General features: G+C 41.4%; 1 protein-coding gene and 1 long non-coding RNA gene across 2 annotated transcripts in view; one reads left to right on the top strand and one right to left on the bottom strand.

The window, feature by feature from the left end:
- LOC133282577 (uncharacterized) overlaps positions 1-25,264 on the top strand; it is a 380,577-nt gene that overhangs the window by 268,183 nt on the left and 87,130 nt on the right. The window lies entirely within an intron of this gene.
- The window catches only part of ADAM12 (ADAM metallopeptidase domain 12), a 188,148-nt gene that overhangs the window by 76,896 nt on the left and 85,988 nt on the right, over positions 1-25,264 (bottom strand). Inside the window, exons 4-5 of the mRNA XM_061478574.1 lie at positions 6,099-6,177; positions 1,333-1,409 (exon numbers count right to left, since the gene is read on the bottom strand). Of these exons, the coding sequence (XP_061334558.1) occupies positions 1,333-1,409; positions 6,099-6,177 (156 nt within the window). The remainder of the gene's footprint in view (positions 1-1,332; positions 1,410-6,098; positions 6,178-25,264) is intronic.

Raw genomic sequence — 25,264 nt, 5'->3', positions numbered from 1 at the left:
GTGCCAGATGAGACAAAAATGTCACTGCCAGCATATGTTGCCTTGACATACCTGACTATCTAAAACTGAAAAACAACTCTGTGGGCTCAACAATGGCAATAACAGCACATTAGAGAAGGAAGAAAATGCTTTTAATGTGGAGAAGAGTGATTTCTCTTGAGAGTTTATAATTTCTTAGGTAGCTCCTGAAAAAGACATCAGCGCAGACCCTGTCCTACATGGTGCAAGTATTCCCTATGGAGCTTGCAGCAATGCAATACCTGTAATTAAAATACTGGGAGCACCACATTGTGTGTTTACAGACTGAGAGCATGACTAGTGAAGGCAGAGTGGTCCATGCAAGGGGTTAATTAGAGTAAACCTGTGGAAGATGCTATAAAGCCCTTCTCCACGTAGGAATGAGCCCCAGGAATCCATCTGCTACAGCAAATGGGTCCCTTGAACAGGGATAAGGGTCTTGGTAACAAACTCTTTGCTCTCTCTGCTGCTGTCAATCCCACAGTTCTGTTACTAAAGCCTTGATAATACCACTATTGCACAAAATGCAAAATCAAGGGAAAACGATTCCAGCTACTCATGCTGCTTGTAGATAAATGAAACCCAGAAAGGTTGAGACAGCTGGAAATCTGACAGGAAAACTGGGTTTTCCAGGGAGAACACTAGAGCCAATTTACAGTTAATTACTGTGATTTGGAACAGCTCTGTGAGTAAATACCAGTCTCTGATTGTCCAAGTAAGGAAGATAATTGTTTCCTGAACTGTGTCCATTGTGCATTTAAACTGTTGTCAGCCTGTTCCTTTCTCAAGCTCAGAAGAGGTTTGGGTTTCAGCAATACGAATCTGTTACTCTTGTGGTAGCAAGTAGCTAAATCCTAATGCTGAGCATCATATCTGCCACGAATGCAATTTATGGAGCTCCACAGCCGTATTTTTAAAGCAATCTCTCCTACTGCTGAGGCAGCTGGACCATGCATGAGTTCACAGCTGCAAAGGAGTCCTGCCATCACTGGTGACACAGCTTTGAGGACAAGGGGGACTGGAGGGGTACTGGACACTGCCAGCTCCAAAATGTGATAAGCATCATACTGCTATAAAGGGGTATAGAGAAGGATGGGCAGCAAGAGAGAAGGGACATCACGGAAAACACCCTAACTGCTATCTATTATCAGAGCAGCTAGAGGGAAAATGTTTTCACAGAGATTGCACCATCATTTGAACAAAGGGTATTTGGAAAGTGGATATTGACATACTCATTAAAAGGCAAACCAAAACCTCAGTGGGTACAAGGATGATTTCTTAAGGAGCTCAAGTATTAGTGAAGTATTGGCTTACCTGAGTCCAGAGCAGGTACTGAGACTGACTGAGGAGTCCGGGTACCCTCGTACATGGCCGTGGTAGTAGCAGTGACCCTGATTGTGAAAAAGAGAAAGCATCTCAGTAGTCAGGAACACCTTTTGCTCTCTAGTTTCCATATTGCTTTTACTCCCCTTACTTGAAAGGGAGCATCTTTTTGAGGCTACAGCATTCAGAAACACTCACAGCCTCTTTCCTGTCCCACTAAATCATAATATTCACTAATAAGTCCCTCTACTAAAGATTCCAGACTGTTCCTAAATGGAAACCTTAGGTGGTTTTTAAACCCAAAGGGTCAGAGGAGTTTTTTGGCTTGTAATGTTTGCTCTAGATGGCTGCACACAAAGAGTTGTGGTCAATGGCTCAATGTCTGGCTGGAGACCAGTAACGAGTGGTGTCCCTCAGGGATCGGTGTTGGGACCGGTCTTGTTCAACATCTTTGTCGCTGCCATGGACAGTGGGATTGAGTGCGCCCTCAGCAAGTTTGCCGATGACACCAAGCTGTGTGATTTGGTTGATACCCTGGAGGGAAGGAATGCCATCCAGAGGGACCTCGACACGCTTGTGAGGTGGGCTGATGCCAACCTCATGGAGTTTAACCATGCCAAGTGCAAGGTCCTACACCTGGGTCGGAGCAATCCCAGGCGCAGCTACAGGTTGGGCAGAGAAGAGATTCAGAGCAGCCCAAGGAGAAGGACTTGGGGGTGTTGGTTCATGAGAAAATAAACATGAGCCGGCTTCAGTGTGCGCTCGCAGCCCAGAAAGCAACCGTATCCTGGGCTGCATCAAAAGGAGCGTGACCAGCAGGTCGAAGGAGGTGATCCTGCCCCTTTACTCTGCTCCTGTGAGACCTCACCTGGAGCATTGTGTGCAGTTCTGGTGTCCTCAACATAAAAAGGACATGGAACTGTTGGAACAAGTCCAGAGGAGGCCACGAGGATGATCAGGGACTGGAGCACCTCTGTATGAAGACAGGCTGAGGAAGCTGGGGTTGTTCAGGCTGGAGAAGAGAAGGCTGCATGGAGACCTCATAGCAGCCTTCCAGTATCTGAAGGGGGCCTATAGGGATGCTGGAGAGGGACTCTTCATTAGGGACTGTAGTGATAGGACAAGGGGTAACGGGTTCAAACTGAAACAGGGGAAGTTTAGATTGGATATAAGGAGGAAATTCTTTCCTGTGAGGGTGGTGAGGCACTGGAATGGGTTGCCCAGGGAAGTTGTGAATGCTCCATCCCTGGCAGTGCTCAAGGCCAGGTTGGAGGAGGCCTTGGGTGATATGATTTAGCGTAAGGTGTCCCTGCCCATGGCAGGGGGGTTGGAACTGGATGATCTTAAGGTCCTTTCCAACCCTAACTATTCTATGATTCTATGATTCTTGGGTTATATTTTTAAGAGGGTCAATAGAGTTTAAATTGCTCATCTGACCACCATTTTCTGTGTTATTTTAATTAAAGCTATAATATGGAATATTTTATGAAATTAATCAATTTAACAAATTGGCTGACACATTACTACTTTCTATAGAGACACATATTTTTATTTAAGGACATTTGCATGTATGTATGCCTATAGGAGGCAGCTATGCATAAAGACAAGTACTAAAAGGCCAATCCCAACCCTATAGGTTGAAAAGAATCACAGAGCAAATGAAGGGGGATGGAAACAAGTTGGAAAGGAAACCTTTTATTCAATTACTTAACCGAGTGGCTGCATGTTATTAAGGACAACCAAGTATAAGAGGGTCTTCTATTTTGAGAGGCAACAATCCAATTTCATTTTGTGGCTAGGTTATTGTATTTCCTTAATAATCCACTGCTTGCAAAAGGCACCCACAACAGAGATACTTTCTCAGCACACACACATATCTGTCTGGGATCAAGGTTAATTTTATTGTTGACTAAAGGTTATATTACATTCCCAATTACGTGGCTGGCTGGAAAGCCGTGACTGTGTCAACGTCCAGCATTTCTTTTCTCATGACTCCTTTGAATGCCACCTGGAAACTGAAAACACTGTTGTAAAAGGTTCCTATCTTATTAGTGCAAAGGAAAGTTATCACTCATGCTTCAACCTGACAGTCATCTCACTGTGCCTTTTTATTACTGGGTTCATTCACATCCATCCCGCTGCATTAATTAACCTTTTCAGTTTTGGGGCATGGCTTTCACTTGCAAAGCCTCACACACAGCAGACTTCTAAAGACCACCTTGATATTGTTAAAGAAAGCAATAGCCATGAAATGCTGGGCAAGATGCAATAATTCAGATATGACTTTTCTGCAAATAAGGTTATAACCATGAAAAATAATTGCTTAGGCTTAGAGCATTTGTATTTCCAACATGAGCAGCTGAACATGGAACAGTAACGTCAGACTTGCTAAATCTCAATAGCTTTTCTCAGTGAAAGAAACAATGGAAACAGGGTAATAGGTTTTAGTCTTGGGTATTTTTATCATCAGGACTCATAAAGACCGAGTAACTCATTAGAAAGGATAAAGTGACAATAGAAGGGCAGAAGTCATACACTGGATTTTTTGGGGGGAAGGTTGCTTCAGTCACAATTGCCATGGTTGTGAAAGTTTTCAATGTATCTTACAATGTATACTATTTCTCTTTAATTTAATATTATCAGTTACATGCATTCAGTTGATAAGAGATGAGAAAAACAAAGTCCCCCACCTCAGCACTGACCCTTATATAGTGACTATGAAATATAAAATAGGTTTATTCTCATCACTTCAAGTTAAGTATAAGGCAGAGCTCTTAAGAAGGCAGTCTCTGGAGTTTAGCATCACCAGTCTTAAGCACAGTAGTGAGTGGAATGGGGAGGGCAAGCTGACATCTCGTTCCACGCAGCCTGCTGCTGCAGTCTAGCTGTCTTTATCAAAGTGAATTATGGCAAAGGGCCTGATATCTTTCCCGCTCCACATACAACTTGTCATTTTATTAACTTTGAGCTCCCTGTTGTGGCCCATTTCACAGTTTCTCTCAGACCCACCTGCTATATGATGCCGAAGTTCAATACCAAAAATGTAAACTTATCAGACCATGGCCTGCAATTGGACTGGTAGAAAATTGATTTCTAGCTCAGTAACTCCACTGAACTGCAGGATTTCTTTTTTTCCCCTCTCCTATCAAAGCTTTTTTACTCCTGTAAAGCAGTAATAAAATGGATGACCCCCTAAAAACAATTAATTACCACGGCTGATTTGTCAGACTTAAAGCAGAACTCTACCTTTACCTGAGATCATTTAATAAACACCAGCTTTTGACAACTGCAGATTTTTCAAGTGCTATAAACCAGAAAAATATTGTGGACACTGATTCATGTGCTGGAAACTCCCCAAATGACAAAACTCCACAAACCTGACTCGGCTCGACCTCCAAGCAGAATTTGACTAAGCAACTTTTCAATAGGAAATTGGATTTGGTTACAACTACAGACTATATTGATGTCCTCAGTGAAGACGAGATATAAAAATAAAATCACAGGGACTTATCTTTTCGAAACCATATTGCAGCATTTAATGAAAAATGAATTCAGTGATCTCTCTCAAAAAAACTATCTTTCAGGCAGCAAAATGCACTGTCAGTATTAATCATGACTTGCTGCCATTATGAAAACAGATATTTTTTTGTAAGGGAAAGCCTAGCTACCATTAGCCATACACATATTCATATTAACGTAGGTTAATCTGTCAAAGACTTGCGTGCTTCATTTCTTCCATTTATTTCCTTTAGGAGTCTATACAGCCTTCCAGTTTCTAAAACAAATGACTATTTACTACTAAACCGATTTGGAAGAAGATATGAGCATCCAGCAAGAAAGAAAATACTGAAAGCTTTCAGAATGATTGCTTTACTTGGAGCTATAATGAAGATGCTTTTTCAGAAGTAAGATGTTATGCATAGAAATAATGCCTTTCACTGACACCAGCAAAGCCTGTTACGGATGGGAACACAAAGCACGATGCCTCTTCTGACAGTGTCAGTAAATAAATAACGTAATGTAACCAATACTTTATAGGACTTAGGCAGAGAAAAGATAAACTTTGTAATTAAAATCACTTGCTGCATTGTTTCTAATTAAGGCGTTTGTACTGTCAGAGGAAAACAACATTACTGCTTTAAACTGTTTCTATTTATAAAAAGCAGTTTTTAACTACTGATTTTAACCAGGATCATGTTACCCATATTTTTATATATATGCATACTTATAAATATACACATACCTACCTATCTACTTGCATATACACATATATATTTAAGTATCACGTATATCCACAACAGTCTTATGGGCTGGTTTAGAAAGTATACCCAAACAACCAGCCCCCTCTAGCAAACTCCCGAATGCAGAAAGATACCCAAGCTTTCAAAACCTCCGATCTGAACTTCTGCACTATGGAAATGAGATATTTAGGGCTTTTTTCCTGACTGAACCTTGACTTTCTTCCATAACTGATCCACAATGGTTTCACTTATTTTAAAGTTTTAATGGGTATATTTTCAAGCAGCTGAATAAATCTTACGGCTTTTAAAAGTCACCTGGTTAAAACCCCACAGCTTGCCTTTAAAGCCTTCCTCTAGAAATTCATGTGTAGGATCACAGCAGTCAAAAAGGTACTGAAGGCAACAATGAGAAAAGATCACACGTGGAGCTGTTTCATCCCACAGCTCAGATCCTGGCAGAGAGAACCTTGGCGTTTAAGGATGAAGCATCATCTACCTGCGAAACACCAACCTTACCGTGTAATTGCGTGCGAGGACCACGTCAGTGCCGTCTTTCAAATAATGGGTCTCTGTGAAGCTGCTGGATAACAGGCCCCTGGAAAAAAACAGAGCACATGTAATATTAAGGCCACATCCACCTTGACTTTGTCCTTTAGTGGTTCCGTTTAAGATAGCAATCAAAGCCAAGCATTAAAGATACAATGACTTACCGGGGCTGTGAGCGAAATAAGGAAAGATATAACTCCAAATACTGACGTTGCAGTACATGAACACTTCCTTCATTAACTGTGACTACAACTTTCCAGACTGCTTTCTCTTCTGTGTGAGGACTGCACATTTCAGTATTGAATCTTCCACATCATTTTCAATATATTTTACATTAAATCTGACGTTTGGAGCATTGTTAAATAATGATGTTTGTAGAAAAGTAAAACATTCTCCCTGTGTTACTTAGTTTGCTATATAATGTGTTGTATTCAACAGCATGTAACCACCCAAAGACTAGTTTAGCTCTTGGTAAAGGGAACAAACTCAAGCTAAAACACTACAAGAGCATATGGAAGTTAGAGAACTGGATTTATTCTGATCATCTGAAAAGGATATTCATGAATGGAAATCTAACAACTTGAAATAATGCATCAGGAGACAGCAAAAGACCATGTCTGTGATGAGACGCTCTGTTCTCATGCTCTTAGTTCTTCCCCTCCTGCTTTTGGCAATGATACAATGCAATTGCCATTTCCTAGAACTCTCCAGAGAGGGGCATGTGTGTGACAACTATGAAAAAATCATTCCTGTAGAAAACCCATGGGATAGGGAAAGCATCATCTGCTTTTTATATATATATGTGTGTATATATATATATATATATATATATATATGTAAAAAAGAAGTCTTGCTATCGATCTGGTTTTCAGCTAAAGAACATTTTTAACAAGGCCAGAAGGAAGAATACATATTCACATTTACTCCTAACATAGGTCTTAAGCCGTACTCAACACAACCGTGCTTGAGTTTTGACAAACACTCTAGTGAAATGCAGAAGCCCAGTACAGAGGAAACCATACATAAATGTCACCATCATATTCAGAAAACTGGTGAGTTTGGACTATTGAAAATCTTTGCAATATGGTTTCACCATGCTCTGTCTGTTCCACTTCAAAGAGGTGCTTCCCCCTCGGGATGTTCATTTGAACAAATCAGGCTCTTTCTTTTATTTAAAGCTGCTTAATGCTGCACTAGTGCATATATACTAGTGGGAAGTAGTACAGAGTCTTGCAATTTATATAAACATTAAAACTGGAACCTGAACACACATTTAATTTTCATTACTGATTTATTTCCACCACATTAATGGCTCAGTCATGACCAGGATCTGGTTGTGCTAGGAACGGAACAAAGAGTTATTAGAAAGAAAACCCATCTTTAAAAGCCTCTATCTTAAGAGAGAAGAAAAAAAATAACAAATGAAACAAGACCACATCAAGAAGGAAAGTGCAACACCAAAAGATTAAGACAGCAAAGCCCAACATAAAGAATATTCTCACTTCACATTTTTCAGCTTGTGGGAAATAAAAGCGTATTAATAGATACTGAATGTTCAAACACTGCAGCGTTTGGTGGCTTGTACAGGACCTGCTCTGGATCTCAACCACCACACCTAGAATGTGGTGCCAAACAAGCATCTAGTGTTGATTTAGATACTCCATATATTTCACCAACCAGCTCCACAGGGACACCTTAAACCACCCCGTGGTAACACTAGACACACTTGACACCAACACTTGTCTCACTTCTTGTGCCTGCAACCTCTACAAGGACCTGCCTGAAACAACACATGCTGTATCCATGTTTCCTACGGTCCCATTATCACAAAGAGCAGCGGCATTATTCATTATCATTATTATTTATATAGCAACACTGCTAAGTTCTGTGCTTAGCAGGCAATAATTGCCTTTGTAAAAGGCAAGATCCCATTGTTTTCAAAGCCAACAGAGTTCTGCTCTGCACTTTTTGGAAAGGGGATTTCATATAGGAGAGATTTTTTTATGTGATGGGACAAAATACAGGCAAGGGATACAGGAACAGATGTAGCATAAGGTCAAAGTGATTAAGCAATACACTTGCCTTGTGCTATGCTATTTCCAAAGGGTTTGACAGCAGTGATGATAAAGGTGACCTTTCTGCTTCTGTTCATTCTACCCTCAGGCACAGATTCAGAAAACATTTCATAGATTCATGGATTTTGATACCAGAAGAGAGCACTGTGATCAGCAACCTGACCTGCCACGTTACCCAGGTTGTTTGACTTAAATTAATCCTCTAGGACAGGTAAACAAATAGCAGGTAAACATATTCCTGGTGTAGCTGTCATCAGTGTCCCTATCAGGATGAATTTTGCTATCTACCCTGATGAAAATACCAGCTGAATGTAGGAATTCTCAGGGTGAGTAGTAAAAGATTGGTAAGAGAACCAATGTGATGGAGTCCCACTGTTGGAGTAACCTAATAACAGAAAAAGTATGCCCCGATGTAGAAGCCAGAGTAGGATTTCAAATCATGGAAATTTCATGTACCACCTTTGTAAGAAAAAAGCTTTTCAGGAGTCTGCATTAACACTCTTCCAGTTTAATAACTGAGACATCTGTTTTCCTGCCACGTACAATGCTAGGGCTAGTTTGGGAGCAAGCCAGAGGAAAGGTTTTTTCCACACTATAGAGGCTGGGGACCTCTACAAGACGTGTTGCCAGGCAGTCCAACAATTTCTGGCAGAGAAAGAAGCCGTGAGCCCCACTTTCAGCATGTCTATTATCTTTAAAGCTGGACAGCCATACAAGCACACAGCATTAGTGTCCAGGGACAGCAAGTCATGTAAAGGCATTACTTGAAAGGTTATGAAAACTAAGCGTAACAAGCACCCAGATTCCACTCCGCTTTCCAATTAGAGCAATAATGTTTAACATACCAAACAAGGAATTCAACATATGTATCTATTAGGTAATTTAATAACAGCCCTCCCCACCCCACAAAGATATGCAATGTAATAGCTTGATTTACATTTGTGGTTTTGACCCACAGTAAAAAAGATTAATAGAGGAAAGTAAATTAATTTAGATGGCAAGCTACTTAAACTAATTGGATCAATGTAATTCTTGAAGAGCAGGGATCAGAATAACCTTAATATATCATAGTGCAATTCATCATCATGTCTGGAGTTTCAGATGCTGTCAGCTACAATGCTCAGCAGTACCAGATGATTATCAGGTTTTTGCACTCCATGAACAGACGGAAACCACCGTTATCTAGAGCTGTATCAACTGCTGGCTATGATTAAAGAAAATCAGTCGAGGCAACACCACAACTTTCTCATTCCTTCTCCAAAGATGCAATTCTGGAGTTAAATTACTTATGCATTTAGTCACTGTGTGTCATCACTGAGGATTCTTTTACATTTCTTAGAGCCAAATTAACAAGCAGAAGCTTTGATGGCTCAGAAGGACAAGCTTTATCCCCCCTGATCTGCGGCAGACAGCATAGACTTCCTCATCCTCTGTAAATCAGCAGGAAGCTTACCTGTCAGATTTGTTGAGCCATTTTCAGGTGTCGAACAGCTTCCACTAACCTAAGCCTCAGGGAATGGGGTGAAAGTTATTTAAACCTGTAATCCTCACCTTCCCAGCCCCCTGCAACGTGTCTCAGGCAGTTTGTTTGGGGAGGAGGGAAATGTCCTGTTTTAAACACGTCAAACTTTTTACTCAGTCCATCCAGTGACAGGAATGGCAATTTCACACACTGCCTCTCACTTGCAAATGAGAAAGTCAGTCCCTGCTCTCCAGGCAGCACTATATTATTTCAGAAGGTTGCAATGATATTTCATCACCTCGGGAGAGTCAGAAAGACAGAGTCACACAAGTTAGAGATGGAAAACGATCTAGTGGATCACACAGATGAACTCCCTAGAAGCCAACTATGCTATAGATCAAATTAGGTCTGTCTTATCGAGCTGCAAATCAATGCTGATCCCACCAGTCTCAGAGGGAGATTACTTTGCACCCAGCAGATGTTATTGTCATGATGCATTTCCTGATACCCAGCCTTTTCTAGTTTGTCCTAGCTGGAATAAAACGCTTTTCTTCCTTGGTACATCTATCATTCAGCTATGTGCATTTTGTTATCAAATTCTGCTTTAATGTGCCATGTATAGAATATCAGGCTATAAAAAAGCCAACAAGAACTGTATACTTTTCATGTTAGTGCTGCTCAGGAATAATCTAAGCATCACCACAGCAGGAGCAGACACCAGGGTTTTCCTTGGTGGTGCAGGAGAAACTGGTAGACAAAAGCCTAAGGAGCAAATATCTAATAGCACACAGGCTTGTTTTTCTATCTGTCTTTCAGCATGAAACTCCCTTGCTTACCTTCCCTTTTCCAGGTCATCCTGCTGCAACACAGATACAAGGGGGAAGGAAGACACCAACACTGTTATTTATCAAAATGAATCTACAAGTTTCTCTAAGCTGCACCCAGCAACTGAGACTCAACAGCACTGCTTTAAAACCAAACAATATGACATCTGGATGATCTGGTACGTGTTTCTACAGCAGCCTGGGTGGTGTGTGACTCACTGTTACCCATCTCAGAAGGACTATGCCTTGCTCTGGCTTGACATGGAGCATAAAACTTGACCTTTGTTTCAGCAGGAAGCAGGGCCAGCAAAATAGACCCAAGATTTTACAATAATAAATCTCTGCTTCTACTAGCACTGTCTGACTGTTAGTATTACGAGTGAGCAAGCAGGAACCTGGGCCTCTTTCCTTGAGCAGGCACCCAAACCCAGTCACCAATACCAGGGATGTGGTGTGATCTGCCTACTGCCATCAAGCATTAACTAGGACTTTGAGATGGGGTAAAGTGAAGTCGGAAATGAACACTAAGCTAAAATCCCATGCTTGAAATAGAAACACCTTAATCAATTTTCTAAAAGCAGCACTGTGTTTTCTTTTGAATCTTCTGGGGTATAAAGCAGCCTCAAATATGAGCATGTGCTTTGTGCTTTGTCAGCTATTTGATTCAGAGGTCTAACTTGCCCAGGAATGAATCTTGGGTACCCTCCGTATACACTGCAACACTCACAGCACTGAGATGTATGATCTGATCTTTGTTTCTGCAACTTTTTATCCTGTGGAATGGTTTGGAAACGCAAACCCTAAACTTCATCTTGAATCTTCTTTCAAGTATGGTCACACATGGACATCTCTGTTCTGGAGTAAAGCATCCCAGCAATGCACTCTTTGATTAGGAGGTTTCACAGGGATGCTTTTTATGACAGACAGAAGGTGTTGGGAACCTATTGAGCTTTTGAGAAGAACATAAACTTTTCATGCTCTTAAGTGTGTTTTTCTGCTTACCTTTGCTGTTGATTAACATCTCAGTCCAGATACACTCCTTTAAGAGCTGGTGTTTTTAGGAAGAACATTAAGCGTTCCTGTGGCTTCTTAAATGATGACAGTATGCTGTTGTACCTGCTCTGTGGGAGCATTGGTCATAATAAGCCACCAGTAGTGCAAAGCTGACTGAAATCTGACCTTGGTGCTTCTCCTTCGCAGCAGCTCAGACACATATCTGACCTTTACTGATGCTTGTTACCCTTTCTTATCTTTCCACATTATAAAGTGCCCATTTTCTCCCCCATCCAAGTACTGCCTGACTCCACTATACAAATTCTTATTAAAACCCCTCTGGCTATGAATTTCAAACCTTGCCGACAAATGGAGGAGGTGAAGAGAGTGAAACAGGATGGCATATAAGCAGAGATAAAAAACGTCATCTAAACCTCTGCCTCCTCACACCATCATACTCCATTAACTCTCAAGCATCCCAAGTCAGGTCAGTCTGACCTTTACACTGGAACTAGTTGCTATTTCTTGAATTGCTGTATTTCTCCACAGGTATATCCAGAGGAATAAGCACATCTGTTAAGCCTGCTGTTCTGCAGTGGTGATCTCAGTGCAAGTACCTCCTGATACCCACAAAGGTGATATTCACAGAGGCGTTTTTCAATTCTTCTTTCTCATTACAATATAAGGAATGAGTGAAACATGGGTAATGAGTTTCCCATGCACAGGCACCTAACATCATCCTGCTCAGGAAACCACCACATATTTTTTTTATAACCAGGCCCCATTCTTTCCCCTTGTTTAATTATCTTAAGAGATGTGAAATGCTTTTGGACATTTTCCCATTGAATGTCTCCACTTCATAATATCCTATCTGCCACACTCCAGTGTGCTGCCATAGAGGGACTGCAATGTCATAATTAAAGAACCTGAGAGATGGAAACTCACAGCTTAATTAGCACAAACAATTCTGAGGGAAAGAGGGGAGCAAAATAAAGCTATAATACCAAGGAAATCAAGCAAGCATCCAAAGTTTCAATATTGACTTTATGGTAGTAGCCCTTGGCCTGTTTCAGATTGCCTGTCGATAGACAATTTGAGTAGATCATACAGTACACTTGAAATAGGTGTCTCTGTACTCCTACCCAGTTTGTTTGTTGATGGAATTTATATAATCCTATGCCTACTGAAGTCCACACTGAAATCCTACTCCGATCCCCTCGCATGAGTGGAGCAATATCTGTCACAAAGACAGTAACCTTTCATGCACACACACTACGATGTCAAAGCTAAAGCCATGCTTTGAGCTACCCCTGGACAGTGTGTTGAAACGTAGGTTCTCTATCAATAGCTCCTCTCTGCTGTGCTGGGAGTTGGAAGACAAGAGGGGCAAGCACAGCTTTTGAAGCCTACAAGCATCCTGCCTTCGGAACTAGTCACTACATCTGGTTGCAGCATATAGAAAACTAAAGAAACAGCCCAAGCAAACAAATCTGAACAACTAAGGGAGAAAACCGCCTCCCTGGCTGGCAGTCACTGAGTGATTGAGAGCGTTCTTGTTTCCTGGCTGCTTGGAAAACAAACCATAAACCTCACCTCCCCAGACTTCAATAGGAAAGGATTGAAATGAAATTAAGCCCGTCAGTGGCCTCCCATGCTGTTCCAGGCTCTCAGTGCACACCCTGCTTCCATCACTTATTGTAATGTTTATAGCAAACATTTATTTGCCAAAGCTGTATCATTTAATCATTCTAATTCCAAAATATTAATGAAGATGCTAATGCTAACCAGTGTTGCAGTGATAGTATGTTGGACAACGATAAACAACCCATCCAACAAAGCAGATGGGCAAAACACAAATCCTCTCTCTAAAATGGCTTAAGCTTGCCCAAACCCCTCAGGGTAGTCACTGATAATGGGACAGCGTTAGGTACCCTGCACCTCAGATGGTCATTAAAGGAAGAAGCAACCCACATGGGATGTGTGGTGGGAATGAAAGGAATACTATCAAGGTTTGCTCTGTCCTCACAAGACGGCTTGGAAACACAGCAGAACTTCTCCAGCAGAAGAGGCAATGGCACCAACTTCTGTGAGCTTTGACTAAAACTGCTCATCTTGCACACACTGGAAACCTAAGTCAGAACTTCTGACAATGGCACAGAAGGACAGACCTAGTGGGAATGGCTTTAACCTGCCCGAGGGGAGACTGAGATGAGCTCTTAGGCAGAAGCTCTTCCCTGTGAGGGTGCTGAGGCGCTGGCACAGGGTGCCCAGAGAAGCTGTGGCTGCCCCATCCCTGGCAGTGTTCAAGGCCAGGTTGGACACAGGGGCTTGGAGCAAGCTGCTCTAGTGGAAGGTGTCCCTGCCCGTGGCAGGAGTTGGAGCTGGTGAGCTTTAAGGTCCCTTCCAACACAAACCAGGCTGGAGTTCTATCATTCTGTGGACTGCATCCCATCCATCTTAACCTCAAAGACGTTCTGCCGTTTTTTCCAACAACCAACTCCAATATAGCAGAGCAGCATTTGACAGTTTTCACCATCTCTCTCACAGAACTGTCCTAGAAGAGCTCCTTGTGAGGAATATGTTATATTACCTCCTTGAGGTTCCCTGTGTAGTGGCAGAATAGAAATCATCGCTTCAGCCGGGCAGTATGTCATGAAAAACAAACACCTTTAGCACAGGCTCCAGAATAACACCAGCCACAGATCACAGTCAGCTACAGAGAGATGGCAGTGCTTGCTGGCTAACTGACTTTTGATGGAAACAATACAGTTCCATACATTTAGGCAAACTATGCAGACTGACTGCTTTAAGGATACTTTACTGTGTGAGCTACATCAAGTAGTTTTGACTTAGAATAATGGAGGTGGCTGTGAAACCCTGAAGCAACATACCAAAAGCTAAAGCATTATGTAGGGAGTAACTCCTGAACTACTACTACACCTCTGAAGGATCTATGGCAAAGATCAAAAGCAACGGGCACTGCAATGCTGCAGGCTGAACCCGGACAGATTTACACAACTCAGTGCTCTAAATTGGCTTTGGCTAGACTAAGAACTAACACAGCTCTCAAACAACTTGGCTCCCCTTCCATGGATCTGGTCCTCAGACGACGATACTGTGGTTTCAGATGAAATACACACTTCCTATTATTATACTTCCGCTAAACTTGTTCAAGATAATCTAGAGGCTTTCTTAAACCTTTTGATCTTGCATGAAGAATACAGCATTAAGAGTTACAGGTGCAGGCAACACAGTACTGTAAAATCATGGCTCAAAAGGTTCACTAGAAAACATTGAGATGTTTCAGAAGAAGTACATATACCGTAAGTGACAGACAAAATATTTTAATGCACTATTTTTTAACATCACAGTACTGCCTTTTGTAAAAGAAACTCTTTATAGTCCCTATAACACTTCTAGGATGGCATATTTTTATTAGGAGATACTGGGTTGTAAAGCTGTCAAATTCTATTTGAAATGCTTCATGTAATTAAATGTGTCATTCATAGGGAAGTACGTGAACAGATGAGATTGGGCAAACTCTCTAAGTGTACTTTCATCCGAACGTTTTCAGGCTAGCACAGAATTCTATTGAAAGCATCCAAGGAAACTAGTCAGAACAGGAAAAATTTATAAACAGAGAAATGTAAGTAATTCCAGGAAAAATCAGAACTTATTAAAATCCAGCTAAAAACATGCGAATAGTGCTCTGGATTACTGAGGGTTATACGCAAGCATCTGCAGTGCTTTCAGAAGCCAGGCTCTTATATTAACGAAGTCACTGAGCTTAGGCTTATTCTTAGACTCTAACAAACAATCACATCCTCTCCGTATTTTACTCTTGCTTTTGAGTGTGTGCCTGCAGGTTTGCATTTGCATTTTCATCTAAATGAAGCTGTCTTGCCATTTCTGCCAGTCTGCTGAAACATAAAATAGTGGGTTTGTTTCGTTAAACCCTCAGTTTTCCCCTTGCCACAATAAGGAGACATTTGCTCTAAGCAGGCCATACTTACATTTCACTTGCAGAACACTGCTGACTTTTACAGATATGCCTCCATTTTGCCCTATGTCTCTCTGTCCTTCTCACAAACCCTTTTAAAACCCTGGATAAAGACAGCAGAGATGTGGAAGCACATTTATGTGCAAAAATCTATGTTTAATTATCAAGCCTACCAACCTGGTATGCATCCTCATTTAAAACTAAGCCATAAGATTTGCTACAGATTGTGAGACCAAAGGTCCACCTAGCCCTGTATTCTGTCTCCAAGTGGTCAATACAATAACTCATGGTGATGACAAGCATGCTACATTTCCCTAAAATACTGCTCCTGCTCTGCCTCCAAATCCTTTATGAGCCAGGGACAAATGTGGAGTGGAGACTGAGATTAAACAAGAGCTCGCAAGGGTGTTCTCATTCTCTTCCTTTCCAATTAAAGCAGTGACTTCCATGAAGATCAATTAATTTGGTAGCACAAGACTGCAGCTGCAGATTTCAGGCAACGTGCTAAAGCTAATGGCAGCAATTACAGCATGGTGTGCTCTGAAGCCCATTCCTGTGGATAAGGCTGTGATTTTCGTGTGTGGGACAATTTTACTGGGACAGAAAACCAGCCAGTAAGATACTGACTGTCTCAGTACCCTGTATGCTTTTGTTTGCAGGCTGACTATGAATGCTTGTGTGGTTTTCAAGTGTGTAAGGGTTATTTTCACCTGAGCAAGCAAAGCTGCATGAGATCACAGACTCCTGCTAACACTGTTCTGATCCAATAAAAACACAGTCACTCTCTGGCTTTGCTAGAAACATCATTTCTTGCACAAAGATTTACCTGCATGCTTTCTAACCCATTTCCAAAATAAGCACATCCTCCACCGTTCAGGCTCAAAGATGCTGGGCTGCTCTTGCCCTGTACCAACTGTCTCACCCGCTGCAAAAGGAGAGCACATCCCAAACTCTGCATCTGCTGCTGGCATATGGCATTTCAAGTGACTTTGGAAAGCCTGGAGTGATTTTTCAAGCAACGTTAAGCTATACTCACAGAGGATGATGGCTCATTTCCAACTAATTCTGCTTCAACATAAGACTTGGAATTGGGATGAGGTGATTCAGGTGTTTGCAGAAGAAAAACATGGGCCTGAGGCATGAAGTGAGCTTATAGGGAGGAGGAATCTAAGAGCAAAGATGGGGTTTGAAATATTTCTCCTTCCTTTCCTCTTTCTTACCCATTAATTGCTTTCTTACATTCCCTGCATTTTACCTTAGCCATTTTTATTCATCCTTTGATTCCTTCTCCTTTTCTTGACATTGTCCCTCCACAGCCCTCCTTTTATCACCTCTTACATGCTTATGTTTATTATTATTATTAAACAGGAGATACTTGGTAAACAAGTACACCAAAAAGCAACACAGCCACATTACTGCTTGTCTTAAGTCTCTAACCTGTGGCTACCACAACATGGTACATGAGGCTGGTTGTCACCAACTCTTGACTTCAGTGGGACCTCCAATGGAGATAACACAAATCACTATCTCTGTTTGTCAGGTCAGGCTCCACGTTCATGTTTTTCAGGCAGGAAAGAAGGAATGGCCAGCAAAATCAGGACACTGTGGTAAGGGTAAATTAGGGTTTTAGCTTTTTTCTTTGGGTTTCTTTTCTTCACCTTTTTCTGCTGCACGCTTCTGCTGCATCTAATTCCTTGACTCGGCCACGTGTTCATTTATGAACCAATTAAACACATTAACTCAATAGCAAAAGTCTGCAGGAAACCATCAGATCAATGCCTGTGGCTTTAGTTAGGTGAGCTGGCTCACTGGAGGCTACAAGTGTGCAGAGCTGCAGTAGATGGACATGGGAAAGAAACAGGGCAGCAGGGCTGAGGCATAAGGATCCTTCCTCCCCACTCCAGCAGCAAGCAGTCAGAAACACAAAGAAAAACTCCACAGCATCGACTGCTTCTGCTTTTACTTATTTAGCAATTGATGAAGTTCAGAAACAGATTCTGACTTCTTGCTACAGAAAGGTTTTTTGGCTGGCCCAGGGGTACAGGCTTGCTTCTCACCCACTTCGAGGGCATCTCATGGCACTGAAAATACACTGGTAGAGCTTAGGCAAGAGCAGGATCAGACACTGTCTTTTAGCAGTTAAGACACAGTTTTCTTTTCAATTCAAGGAAGTAATTAGTTTATAATAACATTTAACATTTAGTTGCTGACAGAGATATGACACTTATCTTACATAAGTCATTTTAATTATTCCTACTAACCAAGACCTCAAAACTATTGTGTAGTCTAAGCTAACAATGCCTTTCTGGATATTTTTGGTTCTAGTGTCACTGGAAAAATTGACGCCTGGAGCATCAGCATTTATCAAGCTCATTATAGATTTCATCTGAATGACTACAGATAATTAAAAGTATGCCTCATTTTCATTGTAACGTTTCCCCCTCTGACACTGCAAAGCAATGCTGTGGTTGCTCAGGGTTTTAGGAATTAATGTAACATCCTCTGCTAGGAAATAAAGCTCCAAAAGTTTTTATACAAACTATTCATATACACAGACACGAGTCAAACATGCAGAAATGATGTGTGCACACACACAGGTATACTTTGGAGCACTATATATATTTGTACTTACATAAAATATTCTTATAAGTGGATGGTTATTTCAGATACACAGCTTGAGACCCTTGGGTAGCCATCCTCTGAAAACGGGTCTTCTCTATGGGACTCGGTCAGGTTGGACACACAGAATCTCTTTAGAAAATGTTTGTCACACTTATATGTTGCCTATATGAAATATATGCACTTGATGGCACATCACCTTAAATAAAGCACACATATGCTGCTACTGCAGTCATCAGAGGAGACATTTCGGCAGCACATTGCTTCATTTTGTGGGGGTGTTACTAATTTAAGAGATGCCCAGAGTGAAGAGTACCCATCCGACAGGGTTCTGGAGAGCAATCCTTCCTGAGCTGAGATTTAAGTGATATATTGATACATGTTAAATGATGTAAAAACCATTGAGAGAGTTCTAACTCAGCTTCGTCTGCATTGGGAACTACGTCATTCACATCTAAAAAGCTGGACTGCTGTATGAATGCAGGACATGCATTTCCACACAGTATTGAATTAACATCAGTTTAAATCTTTTTTTCTACTACTGAAGGATCAGGCTATGTCTGTCTTACCTGGAGCAATAATTGTTAATAATGCTCATAGAAAACATCCATATGAGTTTTTTACCTATGAGTTTGCAATAATTAGTACAACACTGAGTCTGACTTGCATAAGTATAACACATTACACCTAGAAACCTGCTGCATTCCAGGATCCTTAACAGTATTTCAATGAAGTACCATCATGTATGATGAATTTTCCTTGGCACGGCATTATCATCAAATGCTTTATGTTTTTACATGACTTTCCAGGTTACTTTGAAACTAAAATTACCCATGAATAGCAATGGCATTAAAAAGCAATTACAGATACATGCCTTTTTAATGCCCCTATTATAATCCACATTCTGGTAAATCAGAGAGAGCCTATTTAATGATACAGGCACAGAAGAAACTCTAATGATTTAGTATTAAGGTCCATGGGAAGCACTGCTAACAAGAGGTTGGTGAGGTACTTGCAGACTGAGGTAAGAAAGAGGGAAAAAAATTTGATGAGTAAAACCTGACATAAATATTAGGAAATTGATCCATATTTTATAAAGGCCATTTCATCCAAGACAGTTCAGGTTTCCTCCCACTCACAGAGTGGATCCACAGCAAATAAACCCTTGACTCATGGGAGTATTTCACATGCAGATTTGGCTTTTATGTAAATTATTTAAGTATGTTGCAGAAAGTTTGGGCAGTGATGTAGAAATGCTCCCCTGCCTGTGCATATCAGTCAAAGGAACAGCACTCATCACTGAGGAATTCATAAGGGTAAAAGTTTTGCCAACAGGCTTGAAACTAGGCTGTGGCATGGAAAAGGTGAGACTATATTATCCTATAATATTGTACTATCCCTGAAAATCACCTCCTCCTGACAGCAGGAAGGGAAGGCAGTGCCTTGGACTGGACTGGACTGGTAGTACAATCAACCTCTGACCAGAACAACACGTTGCAAACTGGAGAAGCCTAAACCCAGAGAATGTGGAGACAGATGTTAATGCCAGTAAGTATCCGAAAGGAAAATTTTGCAACCTTCACATCTGGAATATCAAAAGAAAGGTTAATTACAGGAAAGGATAGGATTTTTTCGTTGCTTTTTTCTCCCGGTTATTTCCAAACCACGCAAAACTATCTTTATTTTATATGAGTTACTCTTGAACCAGAACATGCTCCTCCATGTTTTAGTGTTGAATAGTGTCAGCTAAGGCAGGAAATTGTTTTTAACAACAGAGAACTCAACCAACAAAACCCTTAGAGTAAGTCCCTCCAAAAGAGTTCTTCAGAGAATTGTTGAGACACTACAAGAGCCTCGATGTATAACTGCCCACTGCATTGCTAATGCAACCCCCCCGTTTTCTTTCTTGTACATCACTGATTTATACTCTTTAAATAATGCCCAAAAAATACATATTATATCTTATTGTTCATTTTCCTACCTGAAATAAAGGGTATTAGTTTTATTCAAGCCGGGTTCTGTCATTAGGTCAATCCTAACAAGGAAATGCTGAGGTTATTTTACTTGATGAGAGATGTTACACTGCACTGCACTACAGGAATTAGTTACAATGCTTTCACAGCAAAAAAGAGGAGATACAATTTTATCAGTACCATGGCAAACAGCGCAGCCCACACTGAAGGTGCACAGACCTGTGTCTGTTTGCTACCCAAAGCCGGACAAGCCCATAACAGCGCTGTCGTCAAAGGTTAAAGAGAAAGCACCCGTTACAGAAGAGATGCCAGGTTGTCAGGGAGATCCAGATAATACTGCACAAAAAAAAGCTCTAGCCCAGCTCAGTTAGGTGAGGGAACAGAAGACACAGTCGGAGCTACTAACAAAATAGCAGGGAATTCAACAATTTGGCCAACGTGTAATAGGATACTGAGCCTTTCCCCTCCAGACCTCTGGTTTTAATTAGATCCTTGTCCAAAATAATGGAAGGGTTCTTAGCAACTGATGGCTGATGTGTAGATTGCAAAAAATGAGCTGGTCTGAGGTTAGACAATGATATCATAGCACAACAGACTCCATCTAGCCCCATTCCCTTTTCCCCCCTCAATCCTGCCAACTCTCTCAGTCTGAGCATCAAGGAGATACTATAAAAATTCCCAACTATTCTCTTGCCATTAGGAGACAGGAGGCAGAGGAGAATTGAGGTAAATGAAGTGGGCATGGTGATAAAGGGTAAGCAGTAAAACTGGCTTACACGTTTCTGCATGCAAAGCTCATCAGTTCCAGGGATGTTAGTCCAGCATCTCAGACAGCTAACTAATGCAATAAAATGGACAAAAGAAAAGCAGAAATAAAGATAAACACCTAAGAAAATCAAAGCAACAACCCCCAAAGAAGTATGTAGCATTTCCCTTTAAGATTTGTAGGCATTTTCCAGGTGTCAGTAATGCTTTGGGGCATCCTTGTACTGCTCTAAATGCTTTTCTTCCCAACCTCCTGACTATTTTTTATGGAAAGTGATGTTTTGTCTTAAAAAACCCACCTTCATTGCATTCACATTTTGTCCTAATTTTCCACTTAGGAGTCAGGCCCTTCCTTTCAGTAACAAACCACATGTACCCAGCATGGCTTTTAGGTAGAGTAGCATAGCCCTAACTTTTTTAGATGCCACTAATTAAATACCTCTACTTGAGTCTGCCTTTTAAGGCCAAACTGCTTGGTCCCGGGTTTCCCCTTGATCTGCTCCCATTTGTCATGCTCCAGAGAGGGTGACTATTCCAGCTGTACTTCAGAAAGTGTAATGGCTTGCAATTCGCATGACCTTCTGCAACATGCTGTTTCCTGTATCTTAACATACCAAGGGAGATGAGCTTTGGTCTACAACCCAAGATGCTGGCTTGTTTGAGTATGAGGAAGTTTGCCTTGGAAGACTCAGTGAAGTGGTTCATGCCTTTACTTTGGTCTGATAGAAGTCTTTACTGCTAAAATGCTCATTAAGTGATGAATGTCCATGCTTGGTTTCATACGCATATTTTGGACACACCTAGAAAGTGCACAGGGAGCAATATTTCATTAATATTAGTGAAAATCAGCAGAATCATATTATTTCCGGCTGAGCTGTGGGGATTCAGATCAGCTGAAAGAGATAGAACAATGAAAACCAGAATGCAAATAACAGAATGCAAAAGCCCTTCAAAATCAGGCAGCAAACAACTGAAGCCGAGTTTGGAACTCAGTGCAAGACAGTAATTATAGCTTATGAAAGAAGAAAAAAACCGACCCCATCACAACACTGGAATTCCAGAAATCTGCTTTCCTAAGAGGAAACTTTCTTACACTTTCTGATGGATGAGGGTCTCAAAGTACAGTGTCACTGAAACAGGAAAGTAACTGCAACTACAGAGACCCAAATCCGCCAAGATACAGTGAGCGCTGCCAAAAAGGCATTTTAAACTTTAACAAGACCTGACCGGAGACTATTTGGCTTGTCTCAGCTTCCTGATGGTTAAAAGCTGGAAAGGTAGCAGACCCTTAGCAGAAATACCTGGAAAGCCTAGGTGGCAGAAAACCAGCCAGGAGTGTGTCTGGAGAGGACATCAGTTTCCAGTGAGGTTTCACCTTGCTGTCACTAGATAGTTTGCTGGTATCAACAGGGTTTAGATACTGCTTCGTTGAAAGCTTTTCTACACCTATCAGCTTGGCTTGCGACTCTACACCTCAACAAACAAGGCAAAGCTTCCTCTCTTCTCAAAATACCTCTCTGCATCTCAATGTCATTTGTATTTCCTCATATATATATTTATTTGATGGTTTTGAACCAGGAGGTTCAAATGGTTCCAGTCGGAAAGCAATGGCCAACACAAGGTTCAGCAAGAATCTGTCGATGTTTTGTATGCTTGTTTGTATCTGAAGAATCCCCATTGCCAATTACAGTTGGCTGCTGTCAGGGAGCATTACCCCTAACAAGATCTCTAGGAACACATCATGAATATGATCTTGAAGTTTCTAATACTCCAGATCAGTAGAAAGCTCGAGGACTCCGATATCATGCTGCCAACAGCTGTCATAAGTAGTATGGTTTCATCTTGTCGCTGGCCTAACAACTGCCTTTTCCTTTTCTATTTCATGCTTCAGCATATCTTCAGCTGTCATAACAGATATGTCAAGCTATATTCCGCTCCCAACAATATCAGTTCAAATTACTTCCCAGAATATTCCTCATTTGGTCTCTCAAAGGCAGGAGTCGATTTTCTCAGCTGCAGCCAGTGCAGTGGAGCACTCTGTATCAGTGTATCAGAACTACCAAATTCAAGATGTCAAAGATTAATCCGAAAGGCAAATTCATTTAAAATTGCTAAATCACAGCACTTACATGCTGAACTGCTATGGAGAACTTCCCAGCTAAAGGAAGAAAACCTTGTGCTTACAGCATCAGTGCCAATGTAACAGAGAGACATGTCCTGCAGTCCAGACCAAGCAAGTGCCTGCAGGCTCTTACCCACCAGCAACATCTGGAATGCTCATTTTAAACTTCGCTACTTCTAAGTAATTGTCTGCTTCTGGAGTGACAGACGTGAAGAACATAACAGTTTAGAGAGAAATCCTCAAGGAAACAATGCGTTTCCAGGGGTATAGATTTAAACATGCCTACAGAAAGACATCCAAGACAGGGAAGGAAGGGAAACCCTCATTCTAAGGGCTGCAAATACAGAAAAGGCTGCCAGATGTAATAAACACATCACAAGCCAGCCTGCATTCACTGATGCAGCTCTCATTGGAACATTCAGCCTTCATTTCCCCTATGCAAACATCAGTTTAGGAATCCTGTTCTTTCATAAAGACCTGACTCTTGCTGTAGCACAGCCTTGAACCTACCATGTGTTTATCGTAAGGTGTCAGCTCTGGGTAGCAGTGAAGGAGAGAAAGCTGACAAATCCTCTTTCTCACTGTGTTAAAAAAAGCAGCTGTGCCATAGCATGAACACTTTGCTTCCACAGAGAAATTATTTCCTCATTCTAATGCACTAGCTGCTCAGCACAGCTGATTTCACACTTGGTTGTGTAGATGATGCTACAGGTCATACAGTCGCTGTCTGATACACAAGATAAAAACCTGTCTGTCCGAGTCAAAACCCAAACTGACTTCATCAGAGTCAGTATTTCACTCCAATCATTGCAGGAAATATGGTTTATCTGTGGGCAGAGTAGGGAAGGAGTCAGCCAGCAAGACAGCATTCAGTCTAAGACAGACATCCAGAAACATACAGAATAACACAAAGGAGAGATGAATTTTGCCTGTGCAGAAGTAGAGATGCATCAAGTATCCAAACAGTGAACTGCTGCCACGAAAATGAAGTCTGGTCAATTTAAATTGCAGTGAAGAGTATTTTCAAGTATTCTTTTTTTCTCCCTTTATTTGCCTGCCAATTATGGGGGGGGGGGTGTTACAATTTCATTTTCCTGTTTTGAAAAACATCTCCTCCTCTTCTCAATGGGTAAAGCCTACCAAAACTAAATAGGAATAATAGGAATCATGGCTAGGATCCAGCGGAGATTTCAGCACCCATTTAAGTAAGAACACATGCTTACTTCCAGCTCCCTTTAGAGAAGTCTTTAAGCACATGGCTGAAGCATTCTTAAGTGGGGTTTTCTGAAACTGGTTGATAAAAGTAAATGTGAAGCAACCAGGTCCTTCTGAAGAGAAGCAGCACTCAAGTGTGTGGGTCTTAACTGGGATTTAACAGCGTAGAAGTCTAGGTTTGTTCATGGCAATTTCTGCCAAGACATTTCTATATCTAAAAGGCCAACATGCAAGAAACGGGAAGAAAAATGAATTGTCCTTCATCTCCTTTGTGCACAGCACCTATTGAAACATTCAGATAGGAGCATGACTCTTAAATGTGGCCAATTTAACAAACAAAGAAATCACAGTAAGACACAAAGCAACAGAGCAGTAGCACTCAATGTACCTGTTAGACGTGAGAGCACAATTTGGACTTCAGTGGCTCTTATCCAGGAGTAGACAGAAAAAGGCTGGCTCCTTTGAGCATGAAAGCAAGTCAAACATCAAGAGAGTAACACAAGTACCACTCTATCCTATTATTACAATGGCATGTAGTGATAGGTCAATGGGGAATGGCTTTAAGCTATCAGAGGGGAGACTGAGAAGAGCTCTTAGACAGAAGCTCTTCCCTGTGAGGGTGCTGAGGCGCTGGCACAGGGTGCCCAGAGAAGCTGTGGCTGCCCCATCCCTGGCAGTGTTCAAGGCCAGGTTGGACACAGGGGCTTGGAGCAAGCTGCTCTAGTGGAAGGTGTCCCTGCCATCAATGGTCTTTATGCTGCACAGGATGCAAGGCCAGTTCCTGCTTCCCCCTGGTGTTCATAGTCGTCCATAAGTACCAAAATTTTTCTGCCTCACATCTCATCAACTACCATACAAGCTTGGAAACACTACAAAAATCTTCATTAGAATAAAAGAAGGGATAACTATAGAAAAGAGTCCCTTTGAATCATGGTATCATCACGATATTTACAGTTCTGATATCAGCAACTTCTATACTCCAAGCAGAATGAAATCCAGTAAAATTCACTGTATAAATTTCAGTACACGTAGAGTAAATGAAAGAGACTGCAGAAGCCTCAGAGATAAAGCACAGTGTACAATCTTCC

This window comes from Pezoporus flaviventris, unplaced genomic scaffold (assembly GCF_033815535.1).
Source record: "Pezoporus flaviventris isolate CSIRO_AGI_PZ_B2104156 unplaced genomic scaffold, CSIRO_AGI_Pfla_v1 ptg000129l, whole genome shotgun sequence".
In the NCBI taxonomy this organism is placed as follows: domain Eukaryota; kingdom Metazoa; phylum Chordata; class Aves; order Psittaciformes; family Psittacidae; genus Pezoporus; species Pezoporus flaviventris.
This window is presented reverse-complemented; position numbering and strand designations above follow the sequence as displayed.